This window comes from Somniosus microcephalus, chromosome 3 (genome assembly GCF_052327205.1).
Source record: "Somniosus microcephalus isolate GS21.2 chromosome 3, FLI_Smic_1.0, whole genome shotgun sequence".
NCBI classification, from domain to species: domain Eukaryota; kingdom Metazoa; phylum Chordata; class Chondrichthyes; order Squaliformes; family Somniosidae; genus Somniosus; species Somniosus microcephalus.
Window position 1 is genome coordinate 144,016,545 of NC_140989.1, and position 18,144 is coordinate 144,034,688.

Consider the following 18,144-nt stretch of genomic DNA (forward strand, 5'->3'; position numbering starts at 1 on the left):
TCCAAAAGCTAATGAGGTGTTGCTTACCTGCAACAAATTCTTGGCAATAAAGTGGGTTTAATATTCTCACCTTGTTTTGATCTGTCCAGTAAAGGAACAATCCCTGTGGATCCACTTTCAAGGTAACGGGAGTTACAGTTGTGGAGTCCTGGCAACAGGAAAAACAGTCCATATAAAGTTCTCATAGCACTTGCTCTGACCGCTTAACCTTTAAAGGTGTTAATGAATAACGCTAATAACCTCTGGGTGGAAATTTCTAAGGGCACGTCACATGAACATTCACACGTACTCTTCTTGTACTTATAATGCTCCTGTGAAAGAGCCTTGGGACGTTTTGCTAAGGTAAAGGCACGATATAAAAGCAAGTTGTTGTGTTTTTCTTTTAGATGCACAACACTGAGCAGCATTCACATTGTTAATGCCTCTGTGTTACTATAGTATTCTGAATACCATTAATTTAGGTGTCAGTAAGCTACTTAAAAGTCTTTCATATCATTTTGGTGAATTGCAAGTGTTAATTACAGTCGATTTTCAATGAATGACGATTATTGATTACTAGCTTTGGTTTTATTTTAGCAGTAAGAATTTATGCCTGAGCACCTACATTTGTGCCTTGGGCGGCTTTAAGTTTGTTGGGGCTTGTTAGGAGAGTATTACAAACCTGAACTTGTTGATGGCCTCAGTCTCTCCAGGTCAGACAAACTTACATTTGCATTTATGTTGCACCTTTCACGACCACAGGACATCCCAAAGCGCTTGACAGCCAATGAAGTACTTTTGTAATGTAGGAAACACAGCAGCCAGATTGCGCACAGCAAGCTCCCAAAGCGATAATCTGTTTCTGTGATGTAGATTGAAGGAAAAATATTGGCCAGGACACTGGGGATAACTCCCCTTGCTCTTCTTCAAAATTTACGTCCACCCGAGTGAGCAGACGGGGCCTCGGTTTAACGTCTCATCCGAAAGACGGCACCTCTGACAGTGCAGCACTCCCTCAGTACTGCACTGGAGTGTCAGCCTAGGTTTTTGTGCTCAAGTCTCTGGTGTGGGATCTTAGCCCACAATCCTCTGACTCAGAGGCGAACGCGCTACCCACTGAGCCACGGCTATCACTACACTTCTTAGTAACCATGAATGCTCACAAGGAGCAGCATAAAAGTGTGATAGAAACATAGAAAAATAGGAGCAGGAGGAGGCCATTCGGCCCTTCGAGTCTGCTCCGCCATTCAATATGATCATGGCTGATCCTCCACCTCAATACCATATTCCCACTCTCTCCCCATACCCCTTGATTCCTTTTGTGTCTAGAAATCTATCTATCTCCTTCTTAATTTTATTCAGTGACTTGGCCTCCACAGCCTTCTGTTTTAGAGAATTCCACAGGTTCTCCACCCTCTGAGTGAAGACATTTCTCCTCATCATGGTCCTAAATGTCCTACCCCGTATCCTGAGACTATGAACCCTCATTCTAGACCCCCCAGCCAGAGGAAACATCTTCCCTGCATCCAGTCTGTCTAGCCCTGTCAGAATTTTATACGTTTCAATGAAATCTCCTGTCATTCTTCTAAACTCTAGTGAATACAGGCCTAGTCGACCCAATCTCTCCTCATAAGACAGTCCTCCCATCCCAGGAATCAGTCTGGTGAACCTTCGCTGCACTCCCTCTATGGCACGTATATCCTTTCTTAGGTAAGGAGACCAAAACTGCACACAGTACTCCAGGTGTGGTCTCACCAAGGCCCTGTACAACTGTAGTAAGACATCCTTGCTCTTGTACTCAAATCCTCTTGCAATGAAGGCCAATTTACCATTTGCCTTCCTAACTGCTTGCTGCGCCTGCATGTTTGCGTTCAGTGATTGGTGTACAAGGACACCCAGGTCCCTTCGTACATCAGCATTTCCCAATCTATCACCATTTAAATAATACTCTACCTTTCTGTTTTTCCTGCCGAAGTGGATAACTTCACATTTATGTTGGAAGGAGAGAAAAAAAGTGACAAGTGACTCTTTAAACGAGAATGCTTTGTGCTGATGATGCAAAAACAAAATTCTCTTAATGCTGCTGTGGCCATTTTAATTGCATCCTCTTTAGATATTAATTAAATGATCAGGCTTGTACAGTCAGCCCACAGTCATTCCTCTCTAATATCCGGACCGGATTTGTTGGTTCAGATGCCCACACAACAACAACAGAATACACGGTGTAAATGCATTGGTGAAAGCATTATTGCACATCAGACTTCAGCATCTCTGAAACACGTCACACAATTTGCATCACTCCAATTCAAGGCAAAGCACTGCTGCTGATCTTGCAGCCGCTCAGAGACCTGTGCAGAACAAGCAGTTGCACATTAAATCGTTGAGCTGAATCGGTACGGTCGGTATCATTTTCCGAACTCATGTTGAAGACTTTTAAGTAGCTTAGAGTCACTGACACCAAAAATAATGGTATTCAGAATACTCTAGTAACAAAGAGGCATTAACAATGTGAATGCGGCTCAGAGTTGTGCAACTAAAAGAAAATCACAACTTGCTTTTACATAATGCCTTTAAAATAGTAATTTATCTCATCAGTTCAGTGTAACACACTGACCGATAAACATACACAGACCATTAGACACACACAAGCTCAAATACACACAGACCAATAGACACACACACACAGTCCGATAGACACACACACAGACCGACACACACACACAGACCGACACACACACACAGACTGACAGACACACACACACAGTCCGATAGACACACACACAGACCGACACACACACACAGACCGACAGACACTCACACACAGTCCGATAGACACACACACACAGAGACCAACAGACACACACAATGACCAACAGACACACACACACAGATCGACATACACACACACAGACTGACAGACACACACATACAGACCAACAGACATACACACACACACACACACAGACTGACAGACATACTCACAGACTGACAGACACACACACACACAAACCAACAGACACACACAGGCCAGCAGACACACACATACAGAGCGACACACAGGCCGACAGACACACACACACACAGTCCAACAGACACAGACCGACAGGCACACACACACACAGACCGACAAACACACACACAGACCGACAGACACACACACACAGACTGACAGACACACACACAGTCCGACAGACACACACAGACCGACAGACACACACAGACACACGCAGTCCGACAGACACACACACACACAGACCAACAGACACAGACCGACAGACACACACACACAGGCCAACAGACACACACAGACCGACAGACGCACACAGGGTCCGACAGACGCACACACAAAGACCGACAGAAGCACACACATAGACCGACACACACACAGACCGACAGACACACACACACAGACTGACAGACGCACACACACAGACCAACAGGCACACATACACACACCGACAGACACAGACCGACAGACGCACACAGACCGACAGATGCACACACAGACCGACAGACACACACACATAGACCGACTGACACACACACACAGACCGACAGATGCACACACACAGACCGACACACAGACCGACACACGCACACACACAGACCTACAGACACACACACAGACCGACAGACACACAGACCGACAGACAGACACACAGACCGACAGACACACACACAGACCGACAGACACACACACAGACCGACAGACACACACACACAGACCGACAGACACACACGCAGTCCGACAGACAGACACACACACAGACCAACAGACACACACACACAGGCCAACAGACACACACAGACCGACAGACGCACACAGAGTCTGACAGACGCACACACACAGACCGACAGAAGCACACACACAGACCGACACACACACAGACCGACAGACACACACACACAGACTGACAGACGCACACACACAGACCAACAGACACACATACACACACCGGCAGATGCACAGACCAACAGACGCACACACACAGACCGACAGACGCACACACACAGACCGACAGACACACACACCCAGACCGACAGACGCACACACACAGACCGACAGACGCACACACACACACCGACAGACACACACACACAGACCGACAGACAGAGACACAGACACACAATGTCCATGGACAGACACACACAGTCCATGGACAGACACACAGACACACACATCCATGGACAGACACACACAGACCATGGACACACACACAGACACACACATCCATGGACAGAAACACACAGACCATGGACACACACAGTCCACGGACAGACACACACAGACCATGGACACACACACAGACACACACAGTCCATGGACAGACACACACAGACCACGGACACACACACAGACACACACAGACCATGGACACACAGGCTCAAATACACACAGGCAGCTGCTAACATGTTTCCAGCTGGAGACCTGATCACCGCACGTTTGCTGAAAAGGACAATAAACAAAGCTTCCTAAATGTTATACGAGTTGCATCGAGGCGAATCGGTGCTGCACGAAAATCAGAGATGCCACCTCTACACAAGTGCAATACAACACATTAAAGTGGAGGAAGCGAAGAGATTTGGATGAAGGGTGGAGAGGGAGAAATGGAGACATTGAGCACTCCGAGGGGTTGAGGCCAATGCCTTCACACTGTTGCTGAATTGGGACCACTGATCTATTTTTAACACGGCTCTCCTCCTCCTCCTCGTCCGTCCTCTCAGCGGCCGGTGACAGATTGCGGAGAGGGCGCTCTCTGCTCGTACCCTTTGGCCGGGCCGGGCCGAGCCGAGCCGCCGAGCCCAGCTCGCTGCCTCTCAATCGGCAGCCGCCGCTGCAGCGGCACCCAATGCATGGAAAGAGGAAAAAAAATACATCGATTTAAAAAAAAAGGGGGTTACTCTGTAATATTTACATCCAGATTGGACGCCGAGCTGAAATAAGAAAAGCAGCCACATTGCAATAAAGCGTCAGTTTCATCTTATGGGAAGCTGTTGGAAGCTTATCTCAGTGTCAATACTCACATCATCCCATTTCATAAATTTGCTGCCTTTCTTTAAGTTCTCAGGCACGCAGACAGGTTTGAGCTGAAGAGCGTGGACCCCAGGCTGTGCCCCAGCCATTGAGATACATTTAAAGTTCCTCAAGGTAATAAATAAAATAAAATAAAACACTCAAAACAACAATAATGTTGATTCAGATATCAGTCTTTTCCCCTCCCACCCCACTAAACTGAATTAGTGGCAGACACACACCACAATAAAAAGAAACAGCCCAGTGTTACTGGGATGGCCGGGTGAGTCTCACGCTGTCTCTTCAATAGTCCTGAGAGGAACCCAGTCACTGAGGGAGGATGAGCGTTGAAAGCTGCACCGAAACCCCTGAGACGCCACAGGCAAAAGAGACCAACATTATTAAAAGCCACTGAGTGACTGACTCTCCGTTCAGCACAGCTCTCTCCCCCTCTCTCACACACACTCTGCACACATGTATACAGTGCACAGCGACTCCTAGCTAACAGCCATTGTCACAACCAATAGCATCCCAGACTCAATGCAGGCGGAGTACGGCTGCTCCCAAAACATCTTTAACTTGTTGGGATTTTATACACATATACAGAGAGAGAGACGTACACACACAACTCTGCATTTATCCCTCTAAATAAATGTGGCGGGCATAATGGGACTCAGATTTATCATAAAGATGAAAGTAAATATAAGCAGGGGCACCCAGAAGTTACAGTGGCTTGACTTCGTTTTCTTTAAAGCATCGATCCTGTTGTGTGTCTTAAGTATTGGACAAGTCCAGTGATTTAGAAGATGATTAAAAATTAACAGAATATCCTGACTTACTATGTAATGATCTTGAAAGGTAGAAAGCTTTTTGTGTTTTGTGATACACTGTTGTACTGTGATGTGGGTGATAGCTGAGATTAGTACCAAGGCAGGCTGAATGGTGTGCATATTGTAGAGCCGCAGAACATTCAGGACCAAGTTTTAAGAAGAAATTATCTATTAAATCCCCCTTAACTTTCTCTGTTCCAATGAAAAAAATGGAGTCTTTCCCACTGAGGAGATTTCAGTGCAGCAGTAGGTCTGTGTTGTTGCACTTTGAGCATTCAGAAGAGGACCTAAAACCAGCAACAAGACCTCAGCTGTGAATGGGGTGCGCAGCAGATGGCGAGGGAGCTGCCAGCCACTGCAAGGATATCTGTGTTCAATTCTGTGCATCAGGCCCCACAGATGCAGGATGGGGACTCCTCCATACTTGTCGCCACGTTGCCAAAGCTGCTAGGCACATCACCCAATTACTCCAAAGTCTAACATGCTCTGGCTGCATTTTACTTTTGAAAGCAGGGCCATGGAGATCTGGGTCCACTGCCTGTGTATCTGCTGGAGGAGGCACTCTCTTCCTTCAATGAAGGGTCTCCTCTTCTTCCTCCTCCTGCATCTCTTTGCTTCTGCTCTCCTGTGCTTGGTGACTCTGCCTCAGTGCTCCGCTCATATTCCCCATCTATATCCCCCAAGGTGGAAGTAATTGAGTGACGGGCATGCCAAGTCTTGGAAATGTGCCAGAGTGCCAAGTGTGCTGCTTCCTGGAAGTGATGTGGAGGGCACAGCATCTGCTTGATGTGCAGTTCCTATGAAGGCATAAAGAGGGATAATCACAAGAGCAACTGCAGACAATAGATTGGAAACTGCTAATGTGGTACCCATATTCAAAAAGGGTGGCAAACAAATACAAGCAACTACAGACCTATTAGACCTACATCAGTCATAGAATCATAGGCACTTACAGCACAGAAGGAGGCCATTTGGCCCATCGTGCCTGTGCCAGCTCTCTGAAAGAGCAGTCGTGCTTAGTCCCACATCCCTGCCCTTTGTCCGTAACCCTGTAAGCTCCTCATCCTCAAGGACCTGTCGAACTCCCTTTTAAAATTATTTATGGAATCAGCTACCACCACCTCTTCAGGTAGAGCGTTCCAGATCCCGACAACTCTCTGAGTGAATAAAATGTCTCCATATTGCCCCTCTAGATTGTTTGCCAATTGTTTTAAATCTATGACTTCTGGTTATTGACCCACTCGCCAGAGGGAATAGTTTTTCCTTATCTACTCTATCAAAACCTCTATTAGGTCACGTCTTAACATTCTCTGTTCCACGGAGAGCAAGGACATATAAAATAATGGAATTGATTTATCAGAAGTAAACTCGAGGGTTACCTGTACAACAACCTAGTTAACAGCAGCCGACCTGTCTTTAGACATGGAAGATCCTGTGTGACAACTTTCTTGAATTCTTTGAGGAAGTGACAACCCAAGTCAATTGTGTTAAACCCTGCAATACTGCATTCTTTGATTTCCAAAAGGCACTTGATAACATTTTACACAAGAGATTACGCTCAAAGCTCTGGGGATTCAGGACAAAACTTGGGCATGGATAAAAGAAATTGGCTAAAGGATAGTTAACAGGTACTGGTTAGAGGAAAGATGTCAGATTGGTGGGGGACGTGGTGGGGGGCGTGGGGGGGTAAGAGTACAGAATGGGGTGCCCCAGGGCACCACTGCCGTTTCTAATTTACATCAATACTTAGATTTAGAAACTCAATGCTAATTGGTCAAATTTGCAGATGGAGGGGCAGCTGAATTGAAGGAGGCGGCTTGGAAATGACAGAATGCAGCTAAACAAAATATATGAGTAGGCTGGACAATAGCAGATGAAATTTAATGCAGATGTAAACAAGTACAAAGTGTTGCACATAGGAAGGGACAATATGCAACATATATATTTCATGAATGCTGTTGAAATATCTATAATGGTGTTGAAGTTGAACAAAACCCAGGCATCTTAGTATATTCAATGCCAATTCAACAAAGTTTAACAGCATCGGCCAAGTAGTAAAAGACAAGTCAGAGGGCTAGTTAACAAACTGTATAGTGCTCTGGTCAGACCACATCTCGAGTACTCGCCCAGTTCTGGTTGGCAAGATATGACAAAGCCATTCAAGTGCTGGAGGCAATGCAGAGAAGAGCCATAAGGTTGAATCCTAGTGGCATGGGGTTTGAGTTATCAGGAAAGACTGGAGCGACTTGGACCCTTTAACCTGGAAAGAAGGCATCTGAGGAGTGGTCTTATAGAGGGAAAAAAGATAGTAAATGGTATGGAAAAAGTTAATGCAAAATACTGCTTTAAATTAAACTGTGAGTGTAGGATAAGGCAGTTTGCCCTTATGCAACCAGCCCTCCTGTTTAACGCGACGATGTCTCATCACTCGAGCAGGCTGCCCTTATGCAACCAGCCCTCCTGTTTAACATAGTGATGCTTTGCAGAGAATCTGATTCATCCAGCAACTAAACCTTTTTCCTTGGCACTTAAAATCATAAAATTGTTGTGCTGACAGAACAAACTGGACATACACAACTATCTGACCTCTTGCAATAAGATCCAGGCTTTCAAGATTAATCTTGCCTCAGGGAACTTTGTCGTCATCACAGGCTCACCCAAAAGCCCAGGATGTACAAGCCTTTTGTAACCAGCTACAAGCCTTTAAGATTGCACAGCAGTGCTGCAATTTCCTATATCCTCATGACTGCACCTGATTGGAAAGCCCACCATATTATAATTAACCCTGATGGGAAATCGGGGTGCTAAATGCTGACTTCGGACACAACACACTACCAGTCCACTATCTACATGTTGCAGTCCCCAATATGAGCCCCAGAACTACTAGCCCCATCATCTCTAAATACAGGGGGGGAGAAATTCAGTTGTTAGCGCCAGCCGTTAGCGCCTTAAGAGGGCGATAAGTGGGGCGCGAAGCGGCTAGCGCCCGGGCGCGGCGAGACCTGTGCCTCTCGCGAAATTGAGCAGACATTTAGCGGCGGCGCAAAACTGCAACGCCCGCTCAGCTGCGCACGCAGATCCTTACGTCATTTCATGGTGCAACGCCCTTGGTGCGCCCCCGAACCGGAACTTCAGTAGCACCCCCCTTCTTTCCGCCTGGCGCTCCCAGCGACTGGTTGACTGGAACGGTTCCCAGTCACTGTGGAGTTGGGGGGGCCGCTATTTAAAGGGGGCTCTTCTTGGCTTCTTAGTGGTAGCCATTTTGGACCACTCCTTCTGTGTGAGAGACAGAGAGATTTGCAGAGAGACAAAGGTAGAGAGCTTTCTGTATTGAGTCAGCGCTCGCACAGGTACTTCTGGCTTCAGCCCAGAACTTTGCAGTTGCAAGCCAAATCGACCCTCCCCCTTTAAGAGGTGACCGGCGCCAGCGTGTCTGTCTGCAATCGCTAACTGGCCGCACCTGCGCTGCGCCCGCCCTCGGTGGTAGCACCTCGCCTCTCTGGCTTAGCGCCTTAGGACAGTTGTGCAGCACCTGCTTTAGCGCACCAAGCACCTCTTGGGGCGAAGCAAGTCAATTTCACTGAAGGTGGCGATAATTTGCGCCGGACGCTAAATTTAGCGCACGCTCGACTATAACGCCCCAAACATGGCGATACTGAATTTCTAGGCCAGGGAGTCTCCAAGACAAATTTCACTATAAAAATGAACACACGCAACTGCATATAGCGTTCTTAAATAATTTCAGTGGAAATATCGAACCAATCCCTTTGTGTCTTTTTTCTAATAATTTAGTTTGTTTATTATCTATTTGGCAAAATAAATTTACAGATACAGGCACATGCAACTGAAGTCCACAGTTATGTCATTAGGTGCTAGTTCAGTGCTTGATGAAGACAGGATGTTATAGCTCAGAGGGTAATATTACACTTTGTAAGTGTAATTCACATAGTCCACAAGGAATAGAAAATATGTCAAAATGTTGTAAAAACAGAATATTAAAACGGGACAAAAGTAGAATTGAGTTCTAATTTAAGATAATCTATATTGTATCAAAAATCTCACATAAGAAATCTTACTTCCTGTTGTCACAACTTTTGGTCATGCTTTTGTGTCAACTTTTTCGATTGTAAATTTTTAAGTCCACATTTTGCATTCAGTTTTACCGTGTCAATTATCACTTGCCATAATTTATTACAGGACCTATCCATTTGATGGTGCTTCAAAAATAACTCAAAATGCTTTCTGAAATAAACTTCATCCACCATTTTAGCTCCATAACTGAAATTTCACTTAGCCAAAATAAGGGATTAAGCAAAATATTTTTGAATTACATATGTCACTATAACATGGTTACATTTCCCATGAACTGTTTCTTAATTGGAGTTTTTTTTTTAACCTGAAGACCTCAGTCTCTCAACAAAGCCGGGCTTGGACTTAATATTTTTGCCTGGTGCTATGACTCCGCTAGCTGAATGCATACTCTGCATTATGGGCATGTGCATTGTGTCCAGATTCAAAGCAACATGTAACCAGCTATCTCAACAATAGAGAAAACTCAGAAACAGAACAGAGTACAACACATGGCAGGTCAACTGTTGGTGGTGCATGTCACTGATGGAATGATTTTAGAGTACTGATTTTATCAATGCTAGCTACCAGCGAGGCACCCTGCCAGAGTGCACAGTCATAAAACACTACCTTACAATCAACCTCTTTGATGAGAACCATTCACACAGATAATGTGGCCATCATTGAAAAGACACAATGACCATTAAAAAAAAGCCTGCTCTTTATGACTCAGTTGGTAGCACTCTTGCCTTTGAGTCAGAAGGTTGTGGGATCATAGTCCCACTCCAATGACTTGCGCACGAAAATCTAGGACGACACTCCAGTACAACGCTGATGGAATGCTGCACTGTTGGAGGTGCCGTGCCGATGAAATGTTAAACCGAGGCCCCGTCTGCTCCCTTAGGTGGACATAAAAGATCCCATGGCAATATTTCGAAGAAGACCAGAGGAGTTTTCCCCAGTGTCCTGGCCAATATTTATCTCTTAATCAACATCGCTAAAACAGATTATCTGGTCATTATCACATTGCTGTTTATGGGAGCTTGCTGTGTGCTAATTGGCTGTCGTGTTTCCTACATCACAACAGTGATTACATTTCAATAGTTGGCTGTAAAGCACTTTGGGACATCCTGAGGTCCTGAAAGGTGCTATATAAATGTAAGTCTTTCTTTCTTTCTTTGAAAGGTTGTCAAGGTAACTATACTGACACATGGCTTGACTTACAATGTTGCCCTACAACAAGAATGCACTGGACTTTGCCAACTGCTCATCTTCTAAATACACAGGCATTTTGTCATATCAATGTGTTGTTGACGTAGCCCATTAAATGTGACAATAACTGTGACCAGTTGTGATTCCCTCATGTAGTGGTGGATATAGATCCCTTGGAAAAGATTGAGAGAAGGACAATTACATTGATATCTTGTTTAAGGGCCTTTAGTTACCAGGACAGGCTTATACACAGTTAAGACTATTTTTACTTTGGAAAAGCATAGACTTCAAGGAGATATTATACTGGCCTTTAAAATAATGAAAAGATTAGACTCAGTCCAAGTAGATAGATCATTTTGAGCTAGATAGGTTAGGGCGAACCAGGAGACATAAAAATAAGTTATGAAAGCATAGAATTAGGGTAGATGCTGAGGGGTACTTTTTTTCTCAGAGAGCCATCAACTTCTGGAATAAGTTATTATCATATGCAGTGAGTGCGGATTCACTGCAAGTATTCTAAAGGAAGCTTGGGAATTTCTTGCAAATGGCAAACATCTCTACCTAAGAAAGCTAGGTGGGTCATTGAGGATTGTGTCACCCAGTCACTGTGGTCTCTTGGAGCTTGCTTGATTGTCTTCAGGGATCAGAGAGGAATTTCTCTGAGTTTTCTTTTAACTTGGCCGTAGGTTTTTTCTCTGCTTTTGAGCCTCTCCCAGAAGACTGTGTGTGTTTGTGTAGGGGTGGGGGTTGCAGGGGGAATGGAATAGAATGGAGGTGATGGTCTACAAGAGTTATGCCATGCCATGACAGGACAGACCTGATGGACGAGCTGTTTTCCTTTTGTCCGTTTTCATATGTTTATAACAAGCGCCATGTATGTTGCTAACATAGGGAATCTGAATGCTGAATATTCACAAATTCCCAGAAGGTGGCTGGTGATCTGGGCACTTGGGTGGCACACATCTTCTCTTGTATTCCTCATTCCAACATATGTCTCTCTTATATTTTTTTGCAGGAGATGGCTCATATACAAGAGGAATCTCATGCACACAAGAGAGATGGGGTTATTTATTATGTCCGTGTATAATTGAGACACGGACAGCAGGAATTGATTATAACAAGTCTTTACTGAATGGAGACAATCGGGAAACTGAAACTACAGAAGGTTGCTAGTGCCTTTTATACAGGGGAGGTCACTGCCGGTACTGCAGTCTGAGACCAGTTATTCCCTTAAAGGTACATACACAACAATTCCTCCCCTTTTAGATAAACAGTACATAACATTCATTTAACAATTAAATGATAACTAATTACAATCACAATTGCGGTTGCTAGATACATTGGTTGAGGTTAAGCAATTATAAGTTCAGTCTTTGAGGAGGCTTCCTGATTCTGTCTGGATAACGCCTCTTTGGGGTATCAGGTTCTTCTGGCAAGGTTGAGTCGGGATCAATGTCGTTGTTTGGTTCATCTGCTTCCAATATCACCGATTCTGCGGTAGATGCAATTGGTACGTCGGTTTCATCGCCAGGTATATCAGATCGTGGTGTGGAGTTGACGTTTTCCAGTGACTCTAGAATCTGGTCAGCATGGCGTCTTACAATGCTCTCTCCAACGTCCACGGTATACATGAGAGGTCCTTGCCGTGTACAAATCGTTCCTGGCTGCCATTTCTCTGTGCGGTAGTCCCGGGCCAAAACTGGTTGACCTATCTTAAAACTCCTGGTCGGCCTTTCATTCATATTCTGAAACTGCCTGTTCTCCACATCTCTTCGGACGTTTGGCTTAACCAAATCCAAGCGGCATCATAGTCTTCGATTGAAGAACATCATGGCTGGAGTTTGGTTGGTAACCGCATGTGTCGCATTCCGGTAGGCAAACAAGAAGTTGTCCACCTTGTGTTGTAGGGGTATATCTTCATTACACATTGCCTTGATAGCCTTCTTGAATGTTTGAACAAACCTCTCGGCCAATCCATTAGTGGCTGGATGATATGGGGCAGATGTGTAATGCTTAACACCATTGTTCTTTAAGGACCTCCGGAACTCTTCAGACACAAACTGTGGTCCATTGTCAGAGCAAATCTGTTCAGGCAGCCCATTCCTGGCGAATATGGTTCGTAAGACTGTGATAGTTTTTTCTGTGGTGGTTGAGGACATTTGTATTACCTCTGGCCACTTTGAATGTGCATCCACCGCAATTAAAAACATCGAGTCCATGAAGGGACCAGCAAAATCAATGTGCACCCTTTGCCATGGAGATGAGGGCCACTCCCATGGATGTAGAGGGGCTTGTGGTGGGGCGTTTTGGACCTTCTGGCATCTTGTACAGCTCTTGGTCATCTCTTCGATTTCTCCATTGATTCCCGGCCACCACACAAACGCTCTGGCTAAGTTCTTCATTTTTACCCCTCCCAGATGACCCTCATGAAGCTCATGGAGCACTCTATCCTTCAATTTGGGTGGAATTACTACTCTGGATCCACACATCAAGGTTCCTCTGCACACTGACAGCTGTTCTCTTCTCGGCGAGAATGCTGGCAGCAGTGGTTCGCCATGTGCTGGCCATCCCTTCACCGTTAAATCATAGACCCGGGATAGTGTCGGGTCATTTCGTGTTTCCTTTTCTATGTTTGCATTCATCACAGGGAAACATTCGACTATGGTCGAGTGGAATATCTCCATTGGATCCACTGCAAGTTCTTCTTCCACCGTCGGCAACGGTAGGCGCGACAATCCATTAGCATTCCCATGCTGTTTAGTTCCTTTGTACTCGATGGCATATTGGTGTGCTCCTAGGAAAAGGGACCACCTCTGTAGCCGTTGTGCTGTCATTATCGGGACGCCCTTCTGAGGGTTGAAAATGGAGACAAGAGGTTGATGATCAGTTAGTAGAGTAAATTTTTGACCGTGCAGGTAGTGATTGAACTTCTTCACCCCCCACACTAGGCTGAGGGCCTCTCTGTCAATCTGGGCGTAGTTACGCTCGGCTGAAGTTAACGAGCGTGACGCAAAAGCTATCGGTCTCTCTAAACCATCAAGGAATTTATGTGACAGTACCGCCCCAATGCCGTAGGGAGACGCATCACACGCCAGTCTTATCGGTAGTGATGGGTTGTAGTGAGCCAATACTTCTCTTGAAGTGATTAAGTCCTTACTCTTCCGAAAGGCCCGCTTACAGTCATTGCTCCATTTCCATGCTGCTCCCGTTCGTAGTAGGGCATTCAGTGGGTGCAGAATTGTGGACAAACTCGGTAAAAACTTATGGTAGTAATTCACCAATCCGAGGAATGACCTCAGTTGCGACACATTTTCAGGCGCTGGGGCCTTAACAACCGCTTCAATTTTGTCAGGGGACTTATGTAACCCCTCTTCATCAATCACGTGGCCACAATACGATATCTGTTTCTTTAAAAACTCGCACTTGGGGCGGTTGGCTCGTAGCCCATGTTCCCGTAGTCGAGTGAGCACCTGCTCTAGGTTGTTAAGGTGTTCACTTTCATCTTCACCTGTCACTAGGATGTCGTCCAAGTAACACTGAGTCCCCGGAATCCCTTGCAGGACTTGCTCCATCGCTCTTTGCCATATCGCCGGAGCTGATGCTACTCCGAATACCAATCGATGATACTGGTAAAGGCCTTTGTGTGTGTTTATCGTGAGATACTTCCTGGAGGATTCTTCAACCTCCATCTGCAAATACGCTTGTGCTAGGTCAATTTTTGTAAAACGCTTCCCTCCAGATAGTGAGGCGAAGATGTCTTCTATCCTTGGAAGAGGATATTGTACTGTGTGAAGGACTGGGTTCACCGTCACCTTGAAGTCCCCACAGATGCGAACCTTCCTTGGCTCCTCAGACTTATTGTTTAACGTTTTCTTCATGACAGGAACGATGGGTGTCGCCCACTCGCTCCAGTCTACCTTGGACAACACGCCTGCATTCTCCAGATTCTCCAGCTCTGCCTCGATGGCTGGGCGAATTGCATATGGTACTGGTCTTGCTTTGAAAAACTTGGGAATTGCATTCTCTTATATTTTTATCGAGGCGGTTACGCCTTTAAGAGTGCCCAGTTCTTGTTGAAATACCTCTTTGGCGTTAGCTAAGATTGTTGACAATCGTCCAGGAGTGACGTCGTCATCTTTTTTACCATCCACCGTCATTGCCTGAATGGAGTGCCAGTCTAAGCTTATCTTTCTGATCCATTCATGTCCCAATAACGGTGGTCCACCATCTTGCAGTATGCAGAGATACAATTTCCGTATTTTCTTGCCGTTGTATTCGACAGGCACCCTTATTTTTCCTCTGGGGTATACTTTTTGCCCCGTACACGTCGTCAAGACGATGGATGTCTCTCTCAAGGGTATGTATGAGAATAGCCGCTCGTAGTCTCGTCGATTCATGACGGTTAGCGCTGATCCTGTATCCAATTCCATTTTAACTTGGGACCCTGCTATCGTGAGGGTGACCCAAATGGTTCGGTGATCCTCTTTTGCGATTACATTGTGAAGTTTGAGACAGCTTAGTCTCTTGTTCCCGGATTCACTATCGCTCATCTGGTCTTCGGAACTACTGTCCGTCATCTTTTGTACTTTCTTGTACGGTTCCTTAGTAGCCTTTTTGTTGTCGTTGGTCTTCTTCCCAGACCTGCAAACTCGTGCTATGTGTCCCATCTTTCCGCATTGCCTGCATATTTTGTCCTTGGACCAGCAGTCCTTCTGGTCATGGTTAGTTCTGCTGCAGCGATAACATTTTGCAAATCCCCGTGTCATTTCATGGGTGCCGTATTCCTGTGGCTTTTGTTGTATTTCCGCAGCTCCCCTGGCTGCTGCTTCGTACGATACTGCCACGCTGAAAGCCTTATCTAGCGTCAGCTCTTTCTCTGAGAGTAACTTCTTCTGTGTTCCTTCACTCAAGAGTCCACAGACAAATTTGTCCCATAGGGTATCTACCAGCCCTGCTCCGAACTGGCAGTGCTTTGATAGCTTGCGTAGTTCCGTAAGGTACTCAGCATTGCTCTCATCTTTATGCTGAGTTCTCCTGTGGAATTTAAACCTTTCTGCTATCAGCAGCGGTGCAGGGTTTAGGTGTTCCTGTAGGATAGCAACAATTTCGTTAAAACTCTTCACCTTTGGTTTGGCTGGAGTAATCAGGTCCCGCAATAGGCCGTACGTTCTTGCGCCCATTAAGTTTAGCAGTACCGATGCCTTTTTCTCATCGGCTATTTCGTTTGCCTCGCAATATACCTCGACTCTTTCCACATACGTGGTCCAGTCCTCTATTGCATTATCAAAGGCAGTGATACAGCCAGTCTTCGGCATCTTGGAAATCTAAAATGGCGCCTCCCGCGCTTTGCCTTCTTCCCCGATTTAACAAAATGGCGCCTCCCGCGCTTTGCCTTCTTCCCCGCTGGATTAAGATGGCGCCTCCCGCGCTTTGCCTTCTTCCCCGCTGGATTAAGATGGCGCCTCCCGTGCTTTGCCTTCTTCCCCGCTGTTGCTAGCGCTGGTTTCCGTTGCAACCTGCAGCTCCTCGCGGTTTTCTGCGCGTTTAATATTTTTTTATTTTATTTTATTATTTTCCCGTCGTGGAACAACCCTGTGGGACTCTTGCCTCCCTATTCTCGGGTCCGTACACTGCCCGGCTTCGTAGCACCGGCCGTGTCGTGTGTGCTCCACCCTCTCTCTCTCTCCTCTTCCCGACAACGCTGCTCGGCCCTGTTGCAAGCCACCCGCTCGAGTTCTAGACCACCACAGCCCAGGAAGGATCAGTGTACTACCTGCTACCAGCCCAATTAGCTGAAGCACCGTCGACAGGAACCAAGCCCCGCTCTCGACAACTTCTCCTGCAATCTTCAACTCCGCTGACTCAGGGGTGGATGCCCACGGTCGGCGCCCGTTTCTACTGCTTCTTTCTTCCTTCTGGCCTCGACCTCTGCTCACTTCGCTTCAGGAATGGATCCCATGAGGTGGTGCAGACTGTAGGTAAGTTCGTATCTGCTCGTCGCCAATATTATGTCCGCGTATAATTGAGACACGGACAGCAGGAGTTGATTATAACAAGTCTTTACTGAATGGAGACAATCAGGAAACTGAAACTACAGAAGGTTGCTAGCACATTTTATACAGGGGTGGTCACTGCCAGTACTGCAGTCTGAGACCAGTTATTCCCTTAAAGGTGCATACACAACATTATTCTTGACTACATTTGATGAGGAGGTCATTGAAATTCTGCACATTTGAGGCAATAGATGGAGTGGGGAAGATGGAATTGGAGGGTTTCCCCAAGCTCATGGCTGGTATTCTTTGCTTTTCATTCCTTATCTCTTTATTTATTCACTCGTTCATTCCCTCACACACTCTGGGAGGATGGTGTTAGCCTTTTGAGATGCCAGATTGATGAACCTCTATCTGTAGAAGTTCCTACTTGGATCCTCTGCTCCAGAGTAAATTTGCCTTTCACACTGGTAGCTGTATCTAGACAGCTGGCATAAATCGCACCTCCCTTGATCTCAGGAGAACTTGTACATCTAAGTGACACACTTATATCTGCCTGCATCTGACTGATATAGCTGTACAATCTTAACTTCTGTCACTTTTCTCTCTCTCTCTGTCAGGGAGAAGTTTCTGATTTCACAGAGATGCCCTTCTACTATGCTAGGCACAGAAGTCCTACTATAAAGACTACTACCAGAACTACTAAAAGAACTAGAACTAAACAAAAAACTAAGGATTGAAGACCTAGAACTGAAGACTGAACTTCAGACTATCTTATATAACCTCAATTTCCAAAGAAACCTCCTCAATTTTATTGACCAATCTAAGTGGCATGTGTTTGAAGAGTTCAACCCTTCTGGTATCAATTATCTCACAGACCTGTTGGTACCTTTGATGACCTCAAACTTAATGAAGCTCCAGGACCTAGACATGCCAGGTGTAGTGTCCGCGTATCAATAACACACGGACTGCAGGAGAACGGTAATAAGAGGTGTTTACTGAACAGAGGGTATGCTGCAACTGAAAGTACAGAAGCCTGCTACGGCTTTAT

At 45.8% G+C, this 18,144-nt stretch overlaps 1 protein-coding gene across 10 annotated transcripts in view; it reads right to left on the reverse strand.

Annotated features, from left to right (window-relative positions):
• The window catches only part of plcb1 (phospholipase C beta 1), a 1,372,871-nt gene extending 1,367,432 nt beyond the window's left edge, over positions 1-5,439 (reverse strand). For 6 of the 10 annotated variants that reach the window (XR_015077546.1, XR_015077547.1, XM_085981705.1 and 3 more), the window contains exons 1-2: positions 5,005-5,437; positions 71-148 (exon numbers count right to left, since the gene is read on the reverse strand). Coding sequence is in view for 8 of the 10 variants with exons in the window: in XM_085981705.1 (XP_085837831.1) it covers positions 71-148; positions 5,005-5,103 (177 nt within the window). In the remaining 2 variants the exon portion in view is untranslated. Of the gene's footprint in view, positions 1-70; positions 149-5,004 lie in introns of all 10 variants that reach the window. The other 4 variants (XM_085981702.1, XM_085981701.1, XM_085981703.1 and 1 more) reach the window with 2 other exon arrangements.
• Positions 5,440-18,144: the final 12,705 nt, after the last annotated feature.